General features: G+C 41.7%; 1 protein-coding gene across 2 annotated transcripts in view; it reads left to right on the top strand.

Moving 5' to 3' along the window:
* ANXA4 (annexin A4) overlaps positions 1-19,399 on the top strand; it is a 73,545-nt gene that overhangs the window by 37,398 nt on the left and 16,748 nt on the right. For both annotated transcript variants that reach the window (XM_082851898.1, XM_082851899.1), the window contains exons 4-8: positions 1,298-1,392; positions 10,178-10,291; positions 11,127-11,217; positions 12,679-12,758; positions 13,866-13,922. In XM_082851898.1, coding sequence (XP_082708024.1) covers positions 1,298-1,392; positions 10,178-10,291; positions 11,127-11,217; positions 12,679-12,758; positions 13,866-13,922 — 437 coding nt within the window. The remainder of the gene's footprint in view (positions 1-1,297; positions 1,393-10,177; positions 10,292-11,126; positions 11,218-12,678; positions 12,759-13,865; positions 13,923-19,399) is intronic.

The following is a 19,399-nucleotide window of genomic DNA, read 5'->3' on the forward strand; positions in this document are numbered from 1 at the left end:
CGCAACTACTGAGCCCATGTGCTCTAGAGCCCGCACACCATAACTAGAGAGAAGCCCATGCACCACAATGAAGAGCCCTTGCACCACAACAGTAGATCCCACATGCCTCAACAAAGATCCTGCATGCTGCAGCTAAGACCCGACACAGCCAAATAAATTTTTTAAAAAGAGCAAAGATAATCTTTTAAAAATATTTTTTTAAAAACTGTAATTCATAGTGAAAAGTTTTGGTAGGATATTGCATCATGGGAATTCATGGGCAGTTATAAAAAGTTTCCTGATCAGAGATCAGGAAAGAGAGCTTAGAAAAGAAAAACACAAATACAGATCTTAAAACGCCGTGGATACAATGAGCAGCCAATTTAAACCCTGTGAAGTGCCAAATCATGAATTAAAAGACGGGTTTGAACTGTTTTGAAACTCAGAGGAGACAATAAAGAGATAAAAGTGAGGAGAGAAAGGCAAGAACATGGAAGATAAATATGGGCGATCCAAAGAGGGAAAGTACTATGATCACTCACATTCATAGATAAGGAAACTAATGCTCAGAGAAGTTAACTCTTTCATTTAGTGGCGCATATATACAATGGAATATTACTCAGCCATAAAAAGAAACAAAATTGGGTTATTTGTAGTGAGGTGGATGGACCTAGAGTCTGTCATACAGAGTGAAGTAAGTCAGAAAGAGAAAGACAAATACCGTATGCTAACACATATATATGGAATCTAAAAAAAAAAAAAAAAAGGTTCTGAAGAACCTAGGGGCAGGACAGAAATGAAGACGCAGATATAGAGAATAGACTTGAGGACATGGGGAGGGGGAAGGGTAAGCTGGGATGAAGTGAGAGAGTGGCATGGACATATATACACTACCAAATGTAAAATAGATAGCTAGTGGGAAGCAGCTGCATAGCACAGGGAGATCAGCTCGGTGCTTTGTGACCACCTAGAGGGGTGGGATAGGGAGGGTGGGAGGGAGGCTCAAGAGGGAGGGGATATGGGGATGTATGTATATGTATAGCTGATTCACTTTGTTATACAGCAGAAACTAACACACCATTGTAAAGCAACTATACTCCAATAAAGATGTTAAAAAAAAAAAAGCTAATGAAAGGAGAGACCAAGACTCTAATCTAGTGTCTGTTTTCCCACCAAAATAGACAAACCCTCTGAACAAGAACTTCTTTTCTTAGAAAGCTCTCTGCGTGTGTTTGGGTTACACCAGTGTCCGCAGAGGAACCCATTGTCTCATTCCTCTCTCAAATCACACTCACTCCCTGTCTCCGCTCCTCACCAGGCACGGATGAAGACGCCATCATCAACGTCCTGGCCTATCGCAACACGGCCCAGCGCCAGGAAATCAGGACGGCCTACAAGACCACCATCGGCAGGGTAGGTGGCAGCTCTCTGGCTTGACAAGGGACCTGTCAGCAGTAAGGGAGCAGGGGCCCCTTCCTTCTTGAATCCTGAAGTAGTGGCCCTTGGTTTTTAAAAGATGGATCCTTTGCCTTGTGTAAAGATGTTCTTGGAAAAAACAAACAAAAAACGCTTTCAACACGTTCAAGAGTTCCTCCACTGTCCATAGCCAGAAGTGATTTCAGGGAGCTCTTGATTCACAAAATTCAAGGCTAAGTTTAGTCTCTTCCCCCACAAGTCCTTTCAGGGACTTGGTTGCGGAATGGACTCAGTCCCCTACCCTTTGGAGCACTGGACAGGGCTCAGATTTCAGTGTTGCTTCCCTTGGCCTTTCCTTTAGGCCACTTGCGAATGAAGATCCTCCAAACTGACTAAAATGTTTAAATCCAGTTTGTTCTAAATAGGCTCTCCGAGGATTTAGGGTCTATCCAACTCTTCTACATAAACCCATTTGTAGTATATATTCATTCCTTTGAATGATCCTTAATTGAGAGCCACCCGCTCCAGTTCTAGAATGGGGCTCTGCGTGTGTGTGTGTGTGTGTGTGTGTGTGTGTGTGTGTGTGTGTGTATGTATTTTAGTGGCTTATGCATTCAAAGGCGGTTCACTCACCATGTTTTCCCCTTCCTCTCTGAATTCCACACCCCTGAGCAACCCTGTCTCAGTCTCGTTTTCAACAGCTTACTTACCAGGGTCATTCACCCAATCTTTCCACATCACTGGAAGCCCATCTGTGTGATTAGAGAATCTTTTTATTGAGGTAATGTTATCGATGAGTGCTTCCAGGTCTCAGAGTGCTGTTAACTCCATGATAAGTATTTCTATTCTTGGATATTTTTATAAAAGCTAGTCAGACGGGCTGCCTCTCAAAGGCAGGCATTAAGCTGCTGGGTGGGGCACGGCTGGCTCAGCTCTTCCCGGGAGCATCTACATGCAAACCTTGGCTGGGCACCAATGGGATTCCTCCCTCAGATTGCTCAGAGTACCTTCTGGGGCATTTTAAGCTCTTCTCCATCCCCAAAGAAATTTAATGAACATGCATGAGACGTGTGAGCTAGAGACAAAGTGTTGCCACACATTTGGGGTTGATTATTCATCTTCAGAACTAAGCTGATCTGACAGCAGTTTGTTTAGATGACCAACCTTAATGGAGTGACTGAACGCTAATTTATTTGTTCATTCATCTATTTGATACGTGTGGATGTAACATAAAAATATGCACAATAGATTGAAATATAGTGTTGCAGACTCAGGTTTGTGAGAATCTGAGATCGGAACTTGAAACCAAATCAACTCCCTATCGGTTGATCTTAAGCAGGTTCTTAAATTCTCTGACCTGTTCTAGGAGGAAATGTGACTAAATGTCTTTAGGAATTGGTCCTTTGGACTCCCTCTTGCAAGAACACCAGAATCACAATTAGCTGCTGGACAGTCATCGACAGGAAGACACTGGAACTCACCAAAAGAAATACCCCACACCCAAAGACAAAGGAGAAACCACAATGAAATGGTAGGAGGGGCGCAATCACAGTAAAATCAAATCCCATAACTGCTGGGGGTGACTCACCGACTGGAGAACACTTATACCACAGAAGTCCACCCACTGGAGTGAAGGTTCTGAGCCCCACGTCACGCTTCCCAACCTGGGGGTCTGGCAACGGGAGGAGGAATTCCTAGAGAATCAGACTTTGAAGCCTAGTGGGAATTGATTGCAGGACTTCAGCAGGACTGGGGGAAACAGAGTCTCAACTCTTGGAGGGCACACACAAAGTAGTGTGCACATCAGGACCCAGGGGAAGGAGCAGTGACCCAAGGGGAGACTGAACCAGAACTACCTGCTAGTGTTGGAGGGTCTCCTGCAGAGGCTGGGGGTGGCTGTGGCTTACCATGGGGACAAGGACACTGGCAGCAGAAGTTCTTGGAGGTACTCCCTGGCAAGAGCCCTCCCAGAGTCCGCCATTACCCCCAAAGAGCCCAGGTAGGCTCCAGTGTTCGGTTGCCTCAGGCCAACAACCAACAGGGAGGGAACCCAGCCCCACCCACCAACAGTCAAGGGGATTAAAGTTTTACTGAGCTCTGCCCACCAGAGCAACAGTCAGCTATACCCACCACCAGTCCCTCCCATCAGGAAACTTGAACAAGCCTCTTAGATAGCCTCATCCACCAGAGGGCAGACAGCAGAAGCAAGAAGAAATACAATCCTGCAGCCTGTGGAACAAAAACCACATTCACAGAAAGATAGACAAGATGAAAAGGCAGAGGGCTATGTACCAGATGAAGGAACAAGATAAAACCCCAGAAAAACAACTAAATGAAGTGGAGATAGGCAACCTTCCAGAAAAAGAATTCAGAATATTGATAGTGAAGATGATCCCAGGACCTTGGAAAAAGAATGGAGGCAAAGATCAAGAAGATGCAAGAAATGTTTAACAGAGATCTAGAAGAATTAAAGAACAAATAAACAGAGATGTACAATACAATAACTGAAATGAAAAATACACTAGAAGGAATCAATAGCACGATAACTGAGGCAGAAGAATGGATAAGTGACCTGGAAGACAGTATGGTGGAATTCACTGCTGTGGAACAGAATAAAGAAAAAAGAATGAAAAGAAATGAAGACAGCCTAAGAGACCTCTGGGACATTAAATGTAACAACATTCGCATTATAGGGGTCCCAGAAGGAGAAGAGAGAGAGAAAGGACCAGAGAAATTATTTGAAGAGATTATAGTCAAAAACTTCCCTAACATGGGAAAGGAAATAGCCACCCAAATCCAGGAAGCGCAGCGAGTCCCATACAGGATAAACCTAAGGAGAAACACGCCGACACACATAGTAATCAAACTGGCAAAAATTAAAGACAAAGAAAAATTATTGAAAGCAGCAGGGGAAAAATGACAAATAATGTACAAGGGAACTCCCATAAGATTAACAGTGATTTCTCAGCAAAAACCCTATAAGCCAGAAGGGAGTGGCATGATATACTTAAAGTGATGAAAGGGAAGAACCTACAACCAAAATCACTCTACCCAGCAAGGATCTCATTCAGATTTGATGGAGAAATCAAAAGCTTTACAGACAAGCAAAAGCTAAGAGAATTCAGCACCACCAAACCAGCTCTACAATAAATGCTAAAGGAACTTCTCTAAGTGGGAAACACAAAAGAAGAAAAGGACCTACAAAAACAAACCCAAAACAATTAAGAAAATGGTCATAGGAACATACATGTCGATAACTACCTTAAACGTGAATGGATTCAATGCTCCAACCAAAACACAGGCTTGCTGAATGGATACAAAAACAAGACCCATCTATATGCTGTCTACAAGAGACCCACTTCAGACCTAGGGACACATACAGACTGAAAGTGAGGGGATGGGAAAAGATACTCCATGCAAATGTAAATCAAAGAAAGCTGGAGGAGCTATACTCATATCAGATAAAATAGACTTTAAAATAAAGAATGTTACAAGAGACAAGGAAGGACACTACATAATGATCAAGGGATCAATCCAAGAAGAAGATATAACAATTATAAATATATATGCACCCAACATAGGAGCGCATCAATACATAAGGCAACTGCTAACAGCTATAAAAGAGGAAATCGACAGTAACACAATAATAGTGGGGGACTTTAACCATTCACTTACACCAATGGACAGATCATCCAAAGTGAAAATAAATAAGGAAACAGAAGCTTTAAATTACACAATAGATCAGATAGATTTAGTTGATATTTATAGGACATTCCATTCCAAAACAGCAGATTACACTTTCTTCTCAAGTGCGCACGGAACATTCTCCAGGATAGATCACATCTTGGGTCACAAATCAAGCCTCAGTAAATTTAAGAAAATTGAAATCATATCAAGCATCTTTTCTGACCACAACACTATGAGATTAGAAATGAATTACAGGGAAAAAAACGTAAAAAACACAGACACATGGAGGCTAAACAATACATTACTAAATAACCAAGAAATCACTGAAGAAATCAAAGAGGCAATCAAAAAGTACCTAGAGACAGGGCTTCCCTGGTGGCGCAGGGAAGAGTCTGCCTGCCGGTGCAGGGGACATGGGTTCGTGCCCCAATCCGGGAGGATCCCACATGCCACGGAGCGGCTGGGCCCGTGAGCGATGGCTGCTGAGCCTGCGCGTCTGGAGCCTGTGCTCCGCAACGGGAGAGGCCACAACAGTGAGAGGCCCGTGTACCGCAAAACAAAACAAAAAAAAGAAACCTTAAAGAACACACACATGCACACCACACACAAGTATTAGCACTAATAAACAAATCTGGCAAATTTTCAGAGTGCAACATCAACACTCAAAAATCAGTTCTTTAAAAAAAAAAAAATACCTAGAGACAAATGACCATGAACACACAACGATCCAAAACCTATGGGATGCAGCAAAAGCAGTTCTAAGAGGGAAGTTTATAGCTATACAAGCCTACCTCAAGAAACAAGAAGAATCTCAAATAAACAATCTAACCTTACACCTAAGGGAACTAGAGAAAGAAGAACAAACAAAGTCCAAAGTTAGCAGAAGGAAAGAAGTCATAAAGATCAGAGCAGGAAAAAAATGATACAGAAACAAAGACAACAATAGCAAAGATCAATAAAAGTAAGTGCTGGTTCTTTGAGAAGATAAACAAAACTGATAAACCATTAGCCAGACTCATCAAGAAAGAAAGGGAGAGGACTCAAATCAATTAAATTAGAAATTAAAAAGGAGAAGTTACAACAAACACCGCAGAAATACAACGCATCCTAAGAGACTACTGCAAGTAACTCTATGCCAATAAAATGGACAACCTGGAAGAAATGGACAAATTCTTAGAAATGTATAACCTTCCAAGACTGAACCAGGAAGAAGTAGAAAATATGAACAGACCAATCACAAACACTGAAACTGTGATTAAAAATCTTCCAACAAACCGAAGTCCAGGACCTGATGGCTTCACAGGTGAATTCTATCAAACATTTAGAGAAGAGCTAACACCCATCCTTCTCAAACTCTTCCAAAAAATTGCAGAGGAAGGAACACTCCCAAACTCATTCTATGAGGCCACCATCTCCCTGATACCAAAACCAGACAAAGATACTACAAAAAAAGAAAACTACAGGCCAATATCACTGATGAACATAGATGCAAAAACCTCAACAAAATACTAGTAAACAGAATCCAACAACACATTAAAAGGGTCATACACCATGATCAAGTGAGATTTATCCCAGGGATGCAAGGATTCTTCAATATATGCAGATCAATCAATGTGATACACCATATTAACAAATTGAAGAATAAAAACCATATGATCATCTCAATAGATGCAGAAAAAGCTTTTGACAAAATTCAACACCCATTTCTGATAAAAACTCTCCAGAAAGTGGGCATAGAGGGAACCTACCTCAACATAATAAAGGCCGTATACGACAAACCCACAGCAAACATCATTCTCAATGGTGAAAAACTGAAAGCATTTCCACTAGGATCAGGAATGAGACAAGGATGTCCACTCTCCCCACTATTATTCAACATAGTATTGGAAGTTCTAGCCATGGCAATCAGAGAAGAAAAAGAAATAAAAGGAATACCAATTGGAAAAGAAGAAGTAAAACAGTCACTGTTTGCAGATGACAGCATACTGTACATAGAGAATCCTAAAAATGCCACCAGAAAGCTACTAGAGCTAATCAATGATTTGGTAAAGTTGCAGGATACAATATTAATGCACAGAAATCTCTTGCATTCCTATACACTAATGGTGAAAAATCTGAAACAGAAATTAAGGAAACACTCCCATTTACCATTGCAACAAAAAGAATAAAATACCTAGGAATAAACCTACCTAGGGAGACAAAAGACCTGTATGCAGAAAACTATATGATGCTGATGAAAGAAATTAAAGATGATACCAACAGATAGAGAGATATACCATGTTCTTGGATTGGAAGAAACCATGTTGTTAAAATGACTATACTACCCAAAGCAATCTACAGATTCAGTGCAATCCCTGTCAAATTACCAATGGGATTTTTTACGGAACTAGAACAAATAATCTTAAAATTTGTTTGTAGACACAAAAGACCCTGAATAGCCAAAGCAGTCTTGAGGGAAAAAACGGGGCTGGAGGAATCAGACTCCCTGACCTCAGACTATAGTACAAAGCTACAGTAATCAAGACAATACTGTACTGGCACAGAAACAGAAACACAGATCAATGGAACAAGATAGAAAGCCCAGAGATAAACCCACACACCTCTGGTCAACTAATCTATAACAAAGGAGGCAAAGATATACAATGGAGAAAAGACAGTCTCTTCAATAAGTGGTGCTGGGAAAACTGGACAGCTACATGTAAAAGAATGAAATTAGAACACTCCCTAACACCATACACAAAAATAAACTCAAAATGGATTACAGACCTAAATGTAAGACCGGACACTTTAAAACTCTTAGAGGAAAACATAGGAAGAACACTCTTTGACATAAATCACAGCAAGATCTTTTTTCATCCACCTCCTAGAGTAATGGAAATAAAAACAAAAATAAACAAATGGGACCAAATGAAACGTCAAAGATTTTGCACAGCAAAGGAAACCATAAACAAGACGAAAAGACAACCCTCAGAATGGGAGAAAATATTTGCAAACGAATCAACAGACAAAGGATTAATCTCCAAAATATACAAACAGCTCATGCAGCTCAATATTAAAGAAAGAAACAACCCAATCCAAAAATGGGCAGTAGATCTAAATAGACATTTCTCCAAAGAAGACATACAGATGGCTAAGAAGCACATGAAAAGCTGCTCAACATCACTAATTATTAGAGAAATGCAAATCAAAACTACAATGAGGTATCACCTCACACCAGTTAGAATGGGCATCATCAGAAAATCTACAAACAACAAATGCTGGAGAGGGTGTGGAGAAAAGGGAACCCTCTTGCACTGTTGGTTGGAATGTAAATTGATATAGCCACTATGGAGAACAGTATGGAGGTTCCTTAAAAGACTAAAAATAGAATTACCATATGACCCAGCAATCCCACTACTGGGCATATACCCAGAGAAAACCATGATTAAGAAAGACACATGCACTCCAATGTTCATTGCAGCACTATTTACAATAGCCAGGTCATGGAAGCAACCTAAATGCCCATCGACAGATGAATGGTTAAAGAAGATGTGGTACATATATTCAATGGAATGTTAATCAGCCATTAAAAGGAACGAAACTGGGTCATTTGTAGAGACGTGGATGGATCTAGAGACTGTCGTACAGAGTGAAGTAAGTCAGAAAAAACAAATATCGTATATTAACGCATGTATGTGGAACCTAGAAAAATGGTACAGATGAACCGGTTTGCAGAGTAGAATTTGAGACACAGATGTAGAGAAGAAACGTATGGACACCAATGGGGGAAAACTGTGGGGGGTTGGGGATGGTGGTGTGCGAATTGGGCGATTGGGATTGACATGTATACACTGATGTGTATAAAATTGATGACTAATAACCTGCTGTTTAAAAAAAGAAAAATGCGGTTGATACAATTCCATTTTTGTGGGTTAAAAAAATGTCTAGTAAAAACTCATGGAGCTGTTTACACACACACAAAAAAAGAAATTGATCCTTTGTCCAAATAATTGCATTTCTTTTTAATCATTGAGCGTTAAGAAATAATCATGAATGATCACAAGGATGCAGCTAAATGCTTGTTTAGAAGAATAGTAGAAAAATAGAACGGGGGTTTTATTAATTATATTGCCTCTACATATGGAAATTTCTGCAGCTGTTAAAAATGTTGTAGGTAAATATTGACTTGGAAATACATTCAGGGTATATTGTTAAGTGAGCGAATACACTGATGTTGGAACCCCTTTACACTCTTAAATTATTGAGGACCTTTCTGTTTTTGTGGGTTACATCTATTGATGTTAGCCATTTTAAAAATTAAAACTTAATTTAAATTAAAGACATTTAAAAATAGGTATTTGTTAACTTATTTAAAAAACTATAAAAACATATTACATGTTAACATAAATAACGATTTTAGGAAAAAATAGCTTTATATTCCAAAAGAGAAAAAATTAGTGAGAAGATTGGCATTCTTTTAATATTTTGCAAATCTCTTTAATGTCTGCTTAATGGAATACCCTGGATTCTCATATCTGCTTCTGCTTTCAACTTGTTGCGATATGTGGTTTTGGTTGAAGTAGGAAGGAAATCTGGTCTTGTACAGATAGGTAGTTGGGAAAGGGAGGAATATTTTATTATTATTATTATTATTTTTTTTTTTGCAATAAGCGGGCCTCTCACTGTTGTGGCCTCTCCCGTCGCGGAGCAGAGGCTCCGGACGCACAGGCCCAGCGGCCATGGCTCACGGGCCCAGCTGCTCCGCAGCATATGGGATCCTCCCGGTCCGGGGCACGAACCTGTGTCCCCTGCATCGGCAGGCAGACTCTCAACCACTGCGCCACTAGGGAAGCCCGGGAGGAGTATTTTAATAGCCTTTTCGCATAACTGTAGATCTGTAGACGTACCGAGTAGCCTTTGGAAAGCTTCCCTGGACAACTGTGAGAGGATGAGAGTGTAAAGTCAGATCCCAGCGTCTTAGTGTTATTATGAAGATGGTTTTGTGCACACCAGCCCCTGAAAGGGTCTTGGAGGCCCCAGCCGTCCCTGGACCCCTCTGAGGGTGGCTGGTTTCCGTTACTGTAGCAGTTAAGCAGCGTGCTTTCTTGTGTCCCAGGACCTGATGGATGACTTGAAGTCAGAACTGAGTGGCAACTTCGAGCAGGTGATCTTGGGGATGATGACACCCACGGTGCTGTACGACGTGCAGGAGCTGCGAAAGGCCTTGAAGGTTCGTGGTCCTCCCCTCCTGCTCTCGGTGCTGTTTGTGTAAATGCTGGCTGCTGGCGGGCTTTCTCAAGAAACAGTGATAGAGGCCTCCTGAGAGTGGGGAGGAGGAGATATAGGAGAAAGATTTTCCTGCATTTACGACAACTTGAAAACATGACATTGCATTCTAGCCACCGTAATTTAAAAGTTGTCTCTCCAGAAGTTAAGGAATCATTTGTTCTTTCCTGTGGCTCACTGGGGACTGATTAAACTTGTGCTTTTGGTGCAGCTCCAGAAGCTTTCTTGCTGTATTAGCTACTTTTGAGATATGAAACTTCTGACTGACATCTTGGGGGCCTCTCGGTCTGCTCAGAACTGGTAAAGTGTTCTCAGCTGGATGCTGGATCTACTGTGCCCTACCCCAGGGTCTGCCGATTGTTAATGACCAAGTATGAAATTCAAATACAACTACCCTCCTCCACCATGTCAATAAATAGTCAGCCTCGTGGAAGGTTCTGGGCTAGACTCTGGAGAAACAAAGAGATAGCAGCCTTTGCCAGAAGATTCTGCCCTGCAAAGGAGAAGTACAGGGGAGGGCAAGGAAAGACAGCCCCCAGAGGGCAGAAACTGTCCCTAACCAACACATAGAAACAGCCTATAAATGTATGTTATGACTAATAATGATTATAGTAGACATGTTGGAATTTGGGTCGGACAGTTAAAAAGGAGCAAATCCTGTTGCTAGAACTTGGTGAGTTGTTTTTATTCTCTGCAGATTCCTGGTTGTATTCCTCCTGTGTCTGGGACTCAACTTGGTAAACTGACTCATAGCCCTCTCCTCTGGGTTTTGCATTTAGGGCGCAGGCACGGATGAGGGCTGCCTGATTGAGATCCTGGCCTCCCGGATGCCCGAGGAGATCCGGCGCATAAACCAGACCTACCAGCTGCGTATGTAGCATCCTCAGTGGCCCTGGCTGAGGCCCTGTTCTCTGAGACCTAGAGTAACAGCAGGTGGTTACCCACTGAAACACTGACCATGAGGGATCCTCAGTTCCAAGCTCTGCCTTCAGGCAGATCTCTGTCTACACAAATGACTGTTGGCTTTTCAAGACTTCTCAGATGCACCTGCCACTCTACTTAGGCTACCCAGGGTTTTATTACCCTGAAAGCTGGAAAGGGGTTCCTTATTATCAAGCAGAGAATCAAAGGTGCTTGTTCAAAAGTGGTGGTGCCATTGAATCTTAGCATTCCAGGGAATGGCCTGGAGGAGCAGTCTTGCCCAACTTCTTACCTTCAGACTGGACTATAGGTCCTGCAGCCACCTCAGAGGGATAGCCACTTACTCCCCTCTTAAGAATCTCCAGAGGGCTTCCCTGGTGGCGCAGTGGTTGAGGGTCCGCCTGCCGATGCAGGGGACACGGGTTCGTGCCCCGGTCCGGGAGGATCCCACATGCCACGGAGCGGCTGGGCCCGTGAGCCATGGCCGCTGAGCCTGCGCGTCCGGAGCCTGTGCTCATCAACGGGAGAGGCCACAACAGTGACAGGCCCGCGTACCGCAAAAAAAAAAAAAAAAAAAAAAAGGGCAGAAGAACTGAATAGACATTTTCCCAAAGAACACAAACAGACGACCAACACGCGCATGAAAAGATGCTCAACATCACTAATCGTCAGAAAACGCAAATCCACAATGAGATAGCACCTCATACCTGTCAGAAAGGCTATCATCAAAAAGAATATGTGTATATGGGGGGAAATGAGGAAGGATATTCACCACAATGTTACCAATGATTATTATTTCTGGGTGATTAGATTCATGATGAGGTTTTCTTTTCCTCCCTTCATTTTACTTAGTTGTTTTTTCCTAAGTTTTCTGTAATAAACACGTACACTTTGGTAGAAAGAAAACAAAACAATAAGAGTTTTTTGGTAAGTGTTCAGATCTGGAGATTCTAAACCTCCGGAGTCTGGTTCTAGCGCTGGCTCCCCACGTCTGCTGAATACAGGACTTCTCCCTATGGACAGTCCCCTGCTTGTCCCCAAACACAGGTTCAGAAACCCCACTCTGTTTGCCTTTCCACGGGCCGCTTAGCTGCTTCTCTGCGTCACTGCAAACCATGTTCAGGACAAACCCCTGGACGGTCGGAGCCACAGAGTGGGGATCACAGCCCGGCCTTCTCAACTGCCCAATTCAAGGAAAAAGAGCATCTCATTTCCCCTCTAATGACAAACTAAACTTATCTTGACCATTTTAACAGAGTTTAGTTTTTGGAAAACTGTGTGTGGGCTGAAAAACCTCACGAGGAGCTGCTTCAGTAGACAGGTCCTGAGGAGGGTGGGAGGCTCTGGGGTGTGACGCGGTGCCGGGCAGGGTTCTTTACTCTGATGTCACTGATTTTACTCTCTTGCTAGAATATGGGCGGAGCCTTGAAGATGACATTCGCTCTGACACATCGCTTATGTTCCAGCGCGTGCTGGTGTCTCTGTCCGCTGTGAGTCGCTCCCTCCTTTTGCGGGGGAGGGTTGGGTGTTATTGAGACACTTACTCTCTACCCACTTTTCCAGCCTTTCTCATCTTTTCACCCTCCCAAATGGGCATATTCCCCTGTGTTTTTCTTGGGTCTCTGTTATTTTATCCTCTCTCTTTTAAAGACTCTGGCTTGTCATGTAGGCCCATTTGTTCTCGTTTATACATACAAGCACCGGATACATGCCAGGTGCTCTTTTTTTGTTTGTTTTAAAGTTGTTTTTTGTTTTTTGATGTGGACCATTTTTAAAGTCTTTATTGAATTTGTTACAATATTGCTTCTGTTTTATGTTTCGGGTTTTTTTTTGCGCGTGTGGGATCTTAGCTCCGACCAGGAATCGCACCTGCATTGGAAGGCGAAGTCTTAAGCACTGGACTGCCCCGGAAGTCCCAGGAAGAGTAATGTTATAGCGATATGTTAGATGAATTGAACCAGAGGCGGGGAGCCCAGGCGGGAAGGTTACCTCGGTATTCCAGATACCGTGAAAAAAGCAGGTCTGGGCTAGTGTGGGAGCAGGGGTGCCAGAAAAGAGAGATGGATTTGCAAGGCCTTCCTGGTGAGCTGGTGTTGGTGAGGGATGGGGCACTTTCAGGTGCTCCTCAAGCCCCCACCGTTGGCCTCAGAGTCTCTTGGTTCTCCTGTCTTTCCAGCTTCTGTTTGGCAGAATTGATCAGTGTACATTTGCCAGTTAGGAGGGCATAAGTCAGCAGGGAAGACACAGGAGTGGGGGGAGGGGAGGAAGGAGGAGAGGACTGTCCCAGAGGGAGCAGTCACCAGGCCATATGTGTCCTCCTGCCCCTTCAGCTGGCAGAGACGCCCACACAACATCAGGGAGCCACACCGAGCTTGCCTTCTGATTGGTCAGCTCAGAACTGTGGGAATATCGCAAGCACATTCAAAGACATCTGTCCTCTCTCCCTAAGCTGGACTCAGGACCCCTTCTGTCTAATTACCATGTCCTTGGGTTCCCACACATTCTGTCTTATCAGACCTCCCAAGTCTTCATGGATCCTCTCTGAGTCGCTCTGGTTTGTTTTTCTTATGCTCAGGGTTTGTTTTTCTCATCCTCAGGGTGGCAGGGATGAAGGAAATTATCTGGATGATGCTCTCGTGAGACAGGATGCCCAGGTCAGTAGAACTGCAGCTTCTTTCTTCTCTTTTGCCAATAAGACAGACCCTAGTTGGTGGACACTAGTTGTGTCCTAGCTGGTGGACATATATATATATATATCCACTCTCACCTTTTTGTGGGTTTACTAGGTGCTAGGCATTGTGTTAACTACTTTACATTTCTTCCTTACAACAGATCTGTGAAGTAGATGTTATTACTTCTGTTTTATAGATTAGGAGACAGATGCACAGATTTAAGTAACTTGTATAACATCACATAGCTGGTGGAATTGTGCTCTTTGAATCCAGGTCTGTTTGATTTTTTTAAAACCATGCAATTCATATTATAAATCTATAGTAATCAAAGCAGTACGGTATTGGCATTAAAACAGACCTACAGATCAATGGAACAGAATACAAAGCTGAGAAATAAACCCATGCATTAATTTATGACAAAGGCACCAAGAATATACAATGGGCAAAAGATAGTCTCTTTGATAAATTTTGTTGGGAAAACTGAAAAGCCATAAACAAAAGAATGAAAGTGGACCACTACCTTACACCATACACAAAACTTCGCTCAAAATGAATTAAAGACTTGAAAGTAAGACCTGAAACCATAAAGCTTCTAGAAGAAAACATAGGTGATAAGCTACTTGATATGGGTCTTAGCAATAATTATTTTAATCTGACACCAAAGCAAAAGCAACAGAATCAAAAATAAACAAGTAGGACTACATCAAACTAAAAAGCTTCTGCACAGCAAAAAAAACCATCAACAAAATGAAAAAGCAACATACTAAATGAGAGAAAATACTTGCAAATCATATATCTAATAAAGGGTTAATATCTAAAATACGTAAAGAATTCGTACAACTCAATAGCAAAAACCCAAACCATGCAATTTTAAAATGGGCAGAAGATCTGAATAGACATTTTTCCAAAGACATACAGATGGCCAACAGACACATGAAAAGATACTCAACATCACTAGACATCAGGGAAATGCAAATCAAAACCACAGTGAGATATCACCTCACTCCTGTCAGAATGGTTGTCATCAAAAAGACAACATGTAACAAGTGTTGGCGAGGATGTGAAGAAAAGGGAACCCGCATGCACTGTTGGTGGGAATGTAAATTGGTGCAGCCACTATGGAAAACAGTATGGAGTTTCCTCAAAAAAAAAATAAAAATAGAACTACCTCGTGATCCAGCAATTTCACTTCTGGTATTTACCCCTCAAAAATGAAAACACTCAAAAAGATATATGCACTCCCTTGTTCATTGCAGTATTATTCACAATAGCCAAGATATGGAAGCAACCCAAGTGCCCATCAATAGATGAATGGATAAAGAAATTGTGGTGTATATGTACAATGGAATAATGCTAGTCAGCCATAAAAAAGGGATGAAATCTTACTATTTGCAACAATGTGAATGGAGGGCATTATGCTAAGTGAAATAAGTCAGAAAGAGAAAGACAGATACTGTATGATCTCACCTATGTGTGGAATCTAAACAGACAAACAACAACCAAAAAAACCAACCTCATAGATACAGAGAACAGATTGGTGGTTGCCAGAGGCAGGGGTGGAGGTGGGCAAAATGGGTGAAGGGGGTCAAAAGGTACAGACTTAGTTATAAAATAAGTAAGTCATAAGGATATAATGTACACCACAGCGACTGCAGTTAATAACGCCGTATTGCATACTTGAAAGTTCCAAAGAGAAAAAGATCTTAAAAGTCCTCATCATAAGAAAAAAAATTTCGTAACTGTGTTTGGTGCCAGATGATAACTAGACTCATTGTGATGATCATTTCTCAATACATACAAATATCAAATCATTATGTTTTATACTTGAAACTAAAATAATGTTATATGTCAGTTATACCTAAATTAAAAAAAAAATACACACAACGAAAACCATGCAATTCAACAAATACTTGAGAGTTCTTCAAGGAGCACAGTTCTCCTTGGAAGTGACCAGATGAAGAGGTGCTTCCAAACAAATTTGGGCTGGGAGAAGTTGGAAGGAGTAGAAGCAGTAGAACTCAGAATAGGGTTTTTCTGGATCCTCCAAGTCTTACAAAGAGGCAAGGAATTTAAGAACAGCTCCAGTCAAGGCTTCAGCTCTTCTTCCAAGATAAGACAGTAGGAAAACCTGGTCAACCTTCGCTTTTTAACATACGTCAGCAGTAACGGATATATGCAAACTTTGGGTATTATAGCTGAATTTTGATGTAGGAAAGTAAGTGAGTTTGAGATGAAAAGAATTATCAGAACAAGTGGAATTAGCTAGTAATTTATTATCAAAGGCAGAAATTTTAAAGTATAGAGAGGCTATTATCTAAAAGTCCAATTTTATCTATTCTTGGTGTGAAAACTGCATTGAAGGAAATAGCAGGCAGTATTCAGAATTCCTACTTTAAAAAGAAATTTGTAGGATATTAGTGCCACATTAAAATGCCCCTTGGAGCTTTTGTTAGAAGATGGCACATGTTTGATTCCCTTCTGAAAAACAAACAAACCAGGAAATACAAAAATAGAGAAAAATCTGCATCAACACTGGAAACTGTGGAGGAGGGCCATTAAAATGCCAGATGGGCAGCAAAGCTGGGCCAGGGATGCAGGAGAGCCATTCCTGCCCCAGAAAAGATGCTAACACACACACACACACACACACACACACACACACACGCCCTGCCCCCACTAGAAATAGACACAGCGGCTTCCTGCAAATGGGGAAACTCCTCAGGGAAGACTTGGGCTGTGTCTCAGGTGCCTCCACTGGACCAGTAGCATGTCCTCCTGTTTGAAATTCATCCAAATGAAAAGTGAGGAGCTCAAAGGAGAATCCACTTCACCTCGTTCTGGGGGAAAAACCAGGTCTGGATATACTGTTCATCATTTCAAGATCAAAGAGCATGAACATCACCAAATCCCAACTCAAACACTTTGTGGTCTGTGAACAAACTGGGCCACAAAGGGAGGCAAACGTGGGCTCACTGTATGGAAGAGACAGATTTCAGATCGCTTTGGATCCTGACACAAATGAGAGAACGACAGATTTTAATTAAACAAGAGCCAAAAATAAAAAAGATGCAATGAGAAAATAATGGAGATGAAAATGGAGCTGGATGAAGGGCAAGCAGAGATACAGAGAGAGCTACATGAGTGGAGGAGAGGTGTTCTTAGGAACAAGGAAAGACAGAATCTAAATGTTTATTAGAAGCAGAAATGATCAGAAATGACATTGCAGAAAACAATCATTGTGGAAGGCAGTACTAAAAAATCTCCAGGGTTCAGAAGAAAAGGACAAAGCAATCAGAGAAGAGGAAGAATATAGAGGAAACACTGTGGAGATTAGAATCTCAACAAGAAGGGTGTGGACAAATTTGCCCTAAAATATATTTCAATATATAATAAATGTACAAATAAATTAAAGCATCTGGTCCTGGTGTAAGAATAGGGAGAAGTCAATGGAATGATTAGAAAGTCTAAGAGCAGAACCAAGCCTATGTGAGAATATTCAGGAATACATACAGAATAGATGCATTTCAAGTCAGTGAAGAAAACACAGATTACTCAGTGGAGTTGGGACAATTGGCTAACCATTTGGGAAACAATAAAGTTAGATCCCAACTTTCACCTGACATCGTAATAAACTCCAAATAGATTGAAATTTTTAACATAAATAAAGCAAGCCATAAAGGTACTATAAAAAAGTATAGTTAAATATTCTTTTTTAAATCTGGAGCTGGGAACGGATTTTGTATGCATTTTCTTTTAAGGCAGAAACCATAAAGGAAAAGGGTTGATAGTTTGGCTAAAAAAAAAAAAATGCACTGTCTTAGCAAACAATACCACAAACAAAATTACAAGATCAAATGATAGAATGGGAAGAAATTTCACCTTATGTATAATAAGCTTAATATATAAAGTACATAAGTAAACTACAGTTTTGATACTATGAATAAGAATGCCCCGGGCTTCCCTGGTGGCGCAGTGGTTGAGAGTCGCCTGCCGATGCAGGGGACACGGGTTCGTGGCCTGGTCCGGGAAGATCCCACATGCCGCGGAGCGGCTGGGCCCGTGAGCCATGGCCGCTGAGCCTGCGCATCCGGAGCCTGTGCTCCGCAACGGGAGAGGCCACAACCGTGAGAGGCCCGCGTACCGCAAAAAAAAAAAAAGAATGCCCCATTTCTCCAAAAAAAATGGTCCATGTGTATTAACAGGCAGCTCAAAAAAAGGAAAAATAGAAATGGCAAATACACCAAAAGATGACCAACCTCACTAGTTATTTTTTTTAATTAACACAAAAAGATACCATCTTCTACCCATTACTAAAACTTTACTCAAGTTCATTCTTATGGTATTTTACAAAAGTATCATTCTGTGACAGATTGAAAGTTCGTTCCTTGCCCACATGTTCTAGTTACTATTGCTGTATAACAAACCACCTCAAACTCAGTGACATAAAACAGCTACCATTTTAGTATGACCATGGATTCTGTAGGTCAATAATCCACACAAGGCACAGGTGAGATGGCTTGTCTCCTCTCTGCAATGTCAGAGGTCTTAGCTGGGAAGACTTGAGTAGCTGGAGGTGACTCAAATGGCTGGGGTTGAAGGCTCCATCACTCATGTGTCTGGTGTCTGGGCTGCAGTGACTCAAAGGCTGGGCTCATCTGGGGCTTCGAAAGGATCTCTTACATGTGGCCTCTCCAGGTGGCGTGGGCTTCCCAGATCATGGCGGCTGCATTTCAAGAGGGACCATCTGGAAAGGCAGCACTCCACGAGAACCAAAGCTGCCTGACCTTTATGACCTAGCCTCAGAAATCAGTGTCACTGCCACCACGCTTTAGTGATTGAAGCAGTCACGAGCCTGCTGAGATTCAAGTTTGAAAAACACTGAATTAGATGAACCTTTTGTGCCCTCCCAGCTTTAAAATTCCACGGTCCTATGAACTGACTCTTTAATAGTGTGGGAATTAGAGAAGGAAGTGAAGAAACAGCTGAGTAGATGGAGGTAAGCCCAAGGAATGACACAATGTATCAAGGTAGGGAATTTTGAGAAAATGAACAAGCCAGCTGCTGATTATAAATGAACAGTAGGGTTTAAAAAATTTTTTTTAATAAAATACATATAAAATTTACCATCTTAACCATTTTTAAGCATACAGTTCAGTGGTGTTAAATATATGCACATTGCTGTGCAGCCAGTCTTCAGAACTTTTTCTGAACTTGCACAACTGAAACGCTATGCCTGTTAAACAACTCATTTCCCCCCTCGCCCCAGTCACTGGCAACCATCATTCTACTTCTGGGCTCCATGATTTTGATGCATCTAGGTACCTCATATAAGTAGAATTATGCAGTATTTGTCTTCTTGTGACTGATTTATTTCACTTAGCATAATGTCCTCAAGCCTCATCTCTGCTGTAGCATGTGTCAGAATTTCCTTCCTTTTTGTGACTGCCTTGTATTCTATT

Source organism: Leucopleurus acutus (assembly GCF_964270905.1).
Source record: "Leucopleurus acutus genome assembly, chromosome: 12".
NCBI lineage: Eukaryota > Metazoa > Chordata > Mammalia > Artiodactyla > Delphinidae > Leucopleurus > Leucopleurus acutus.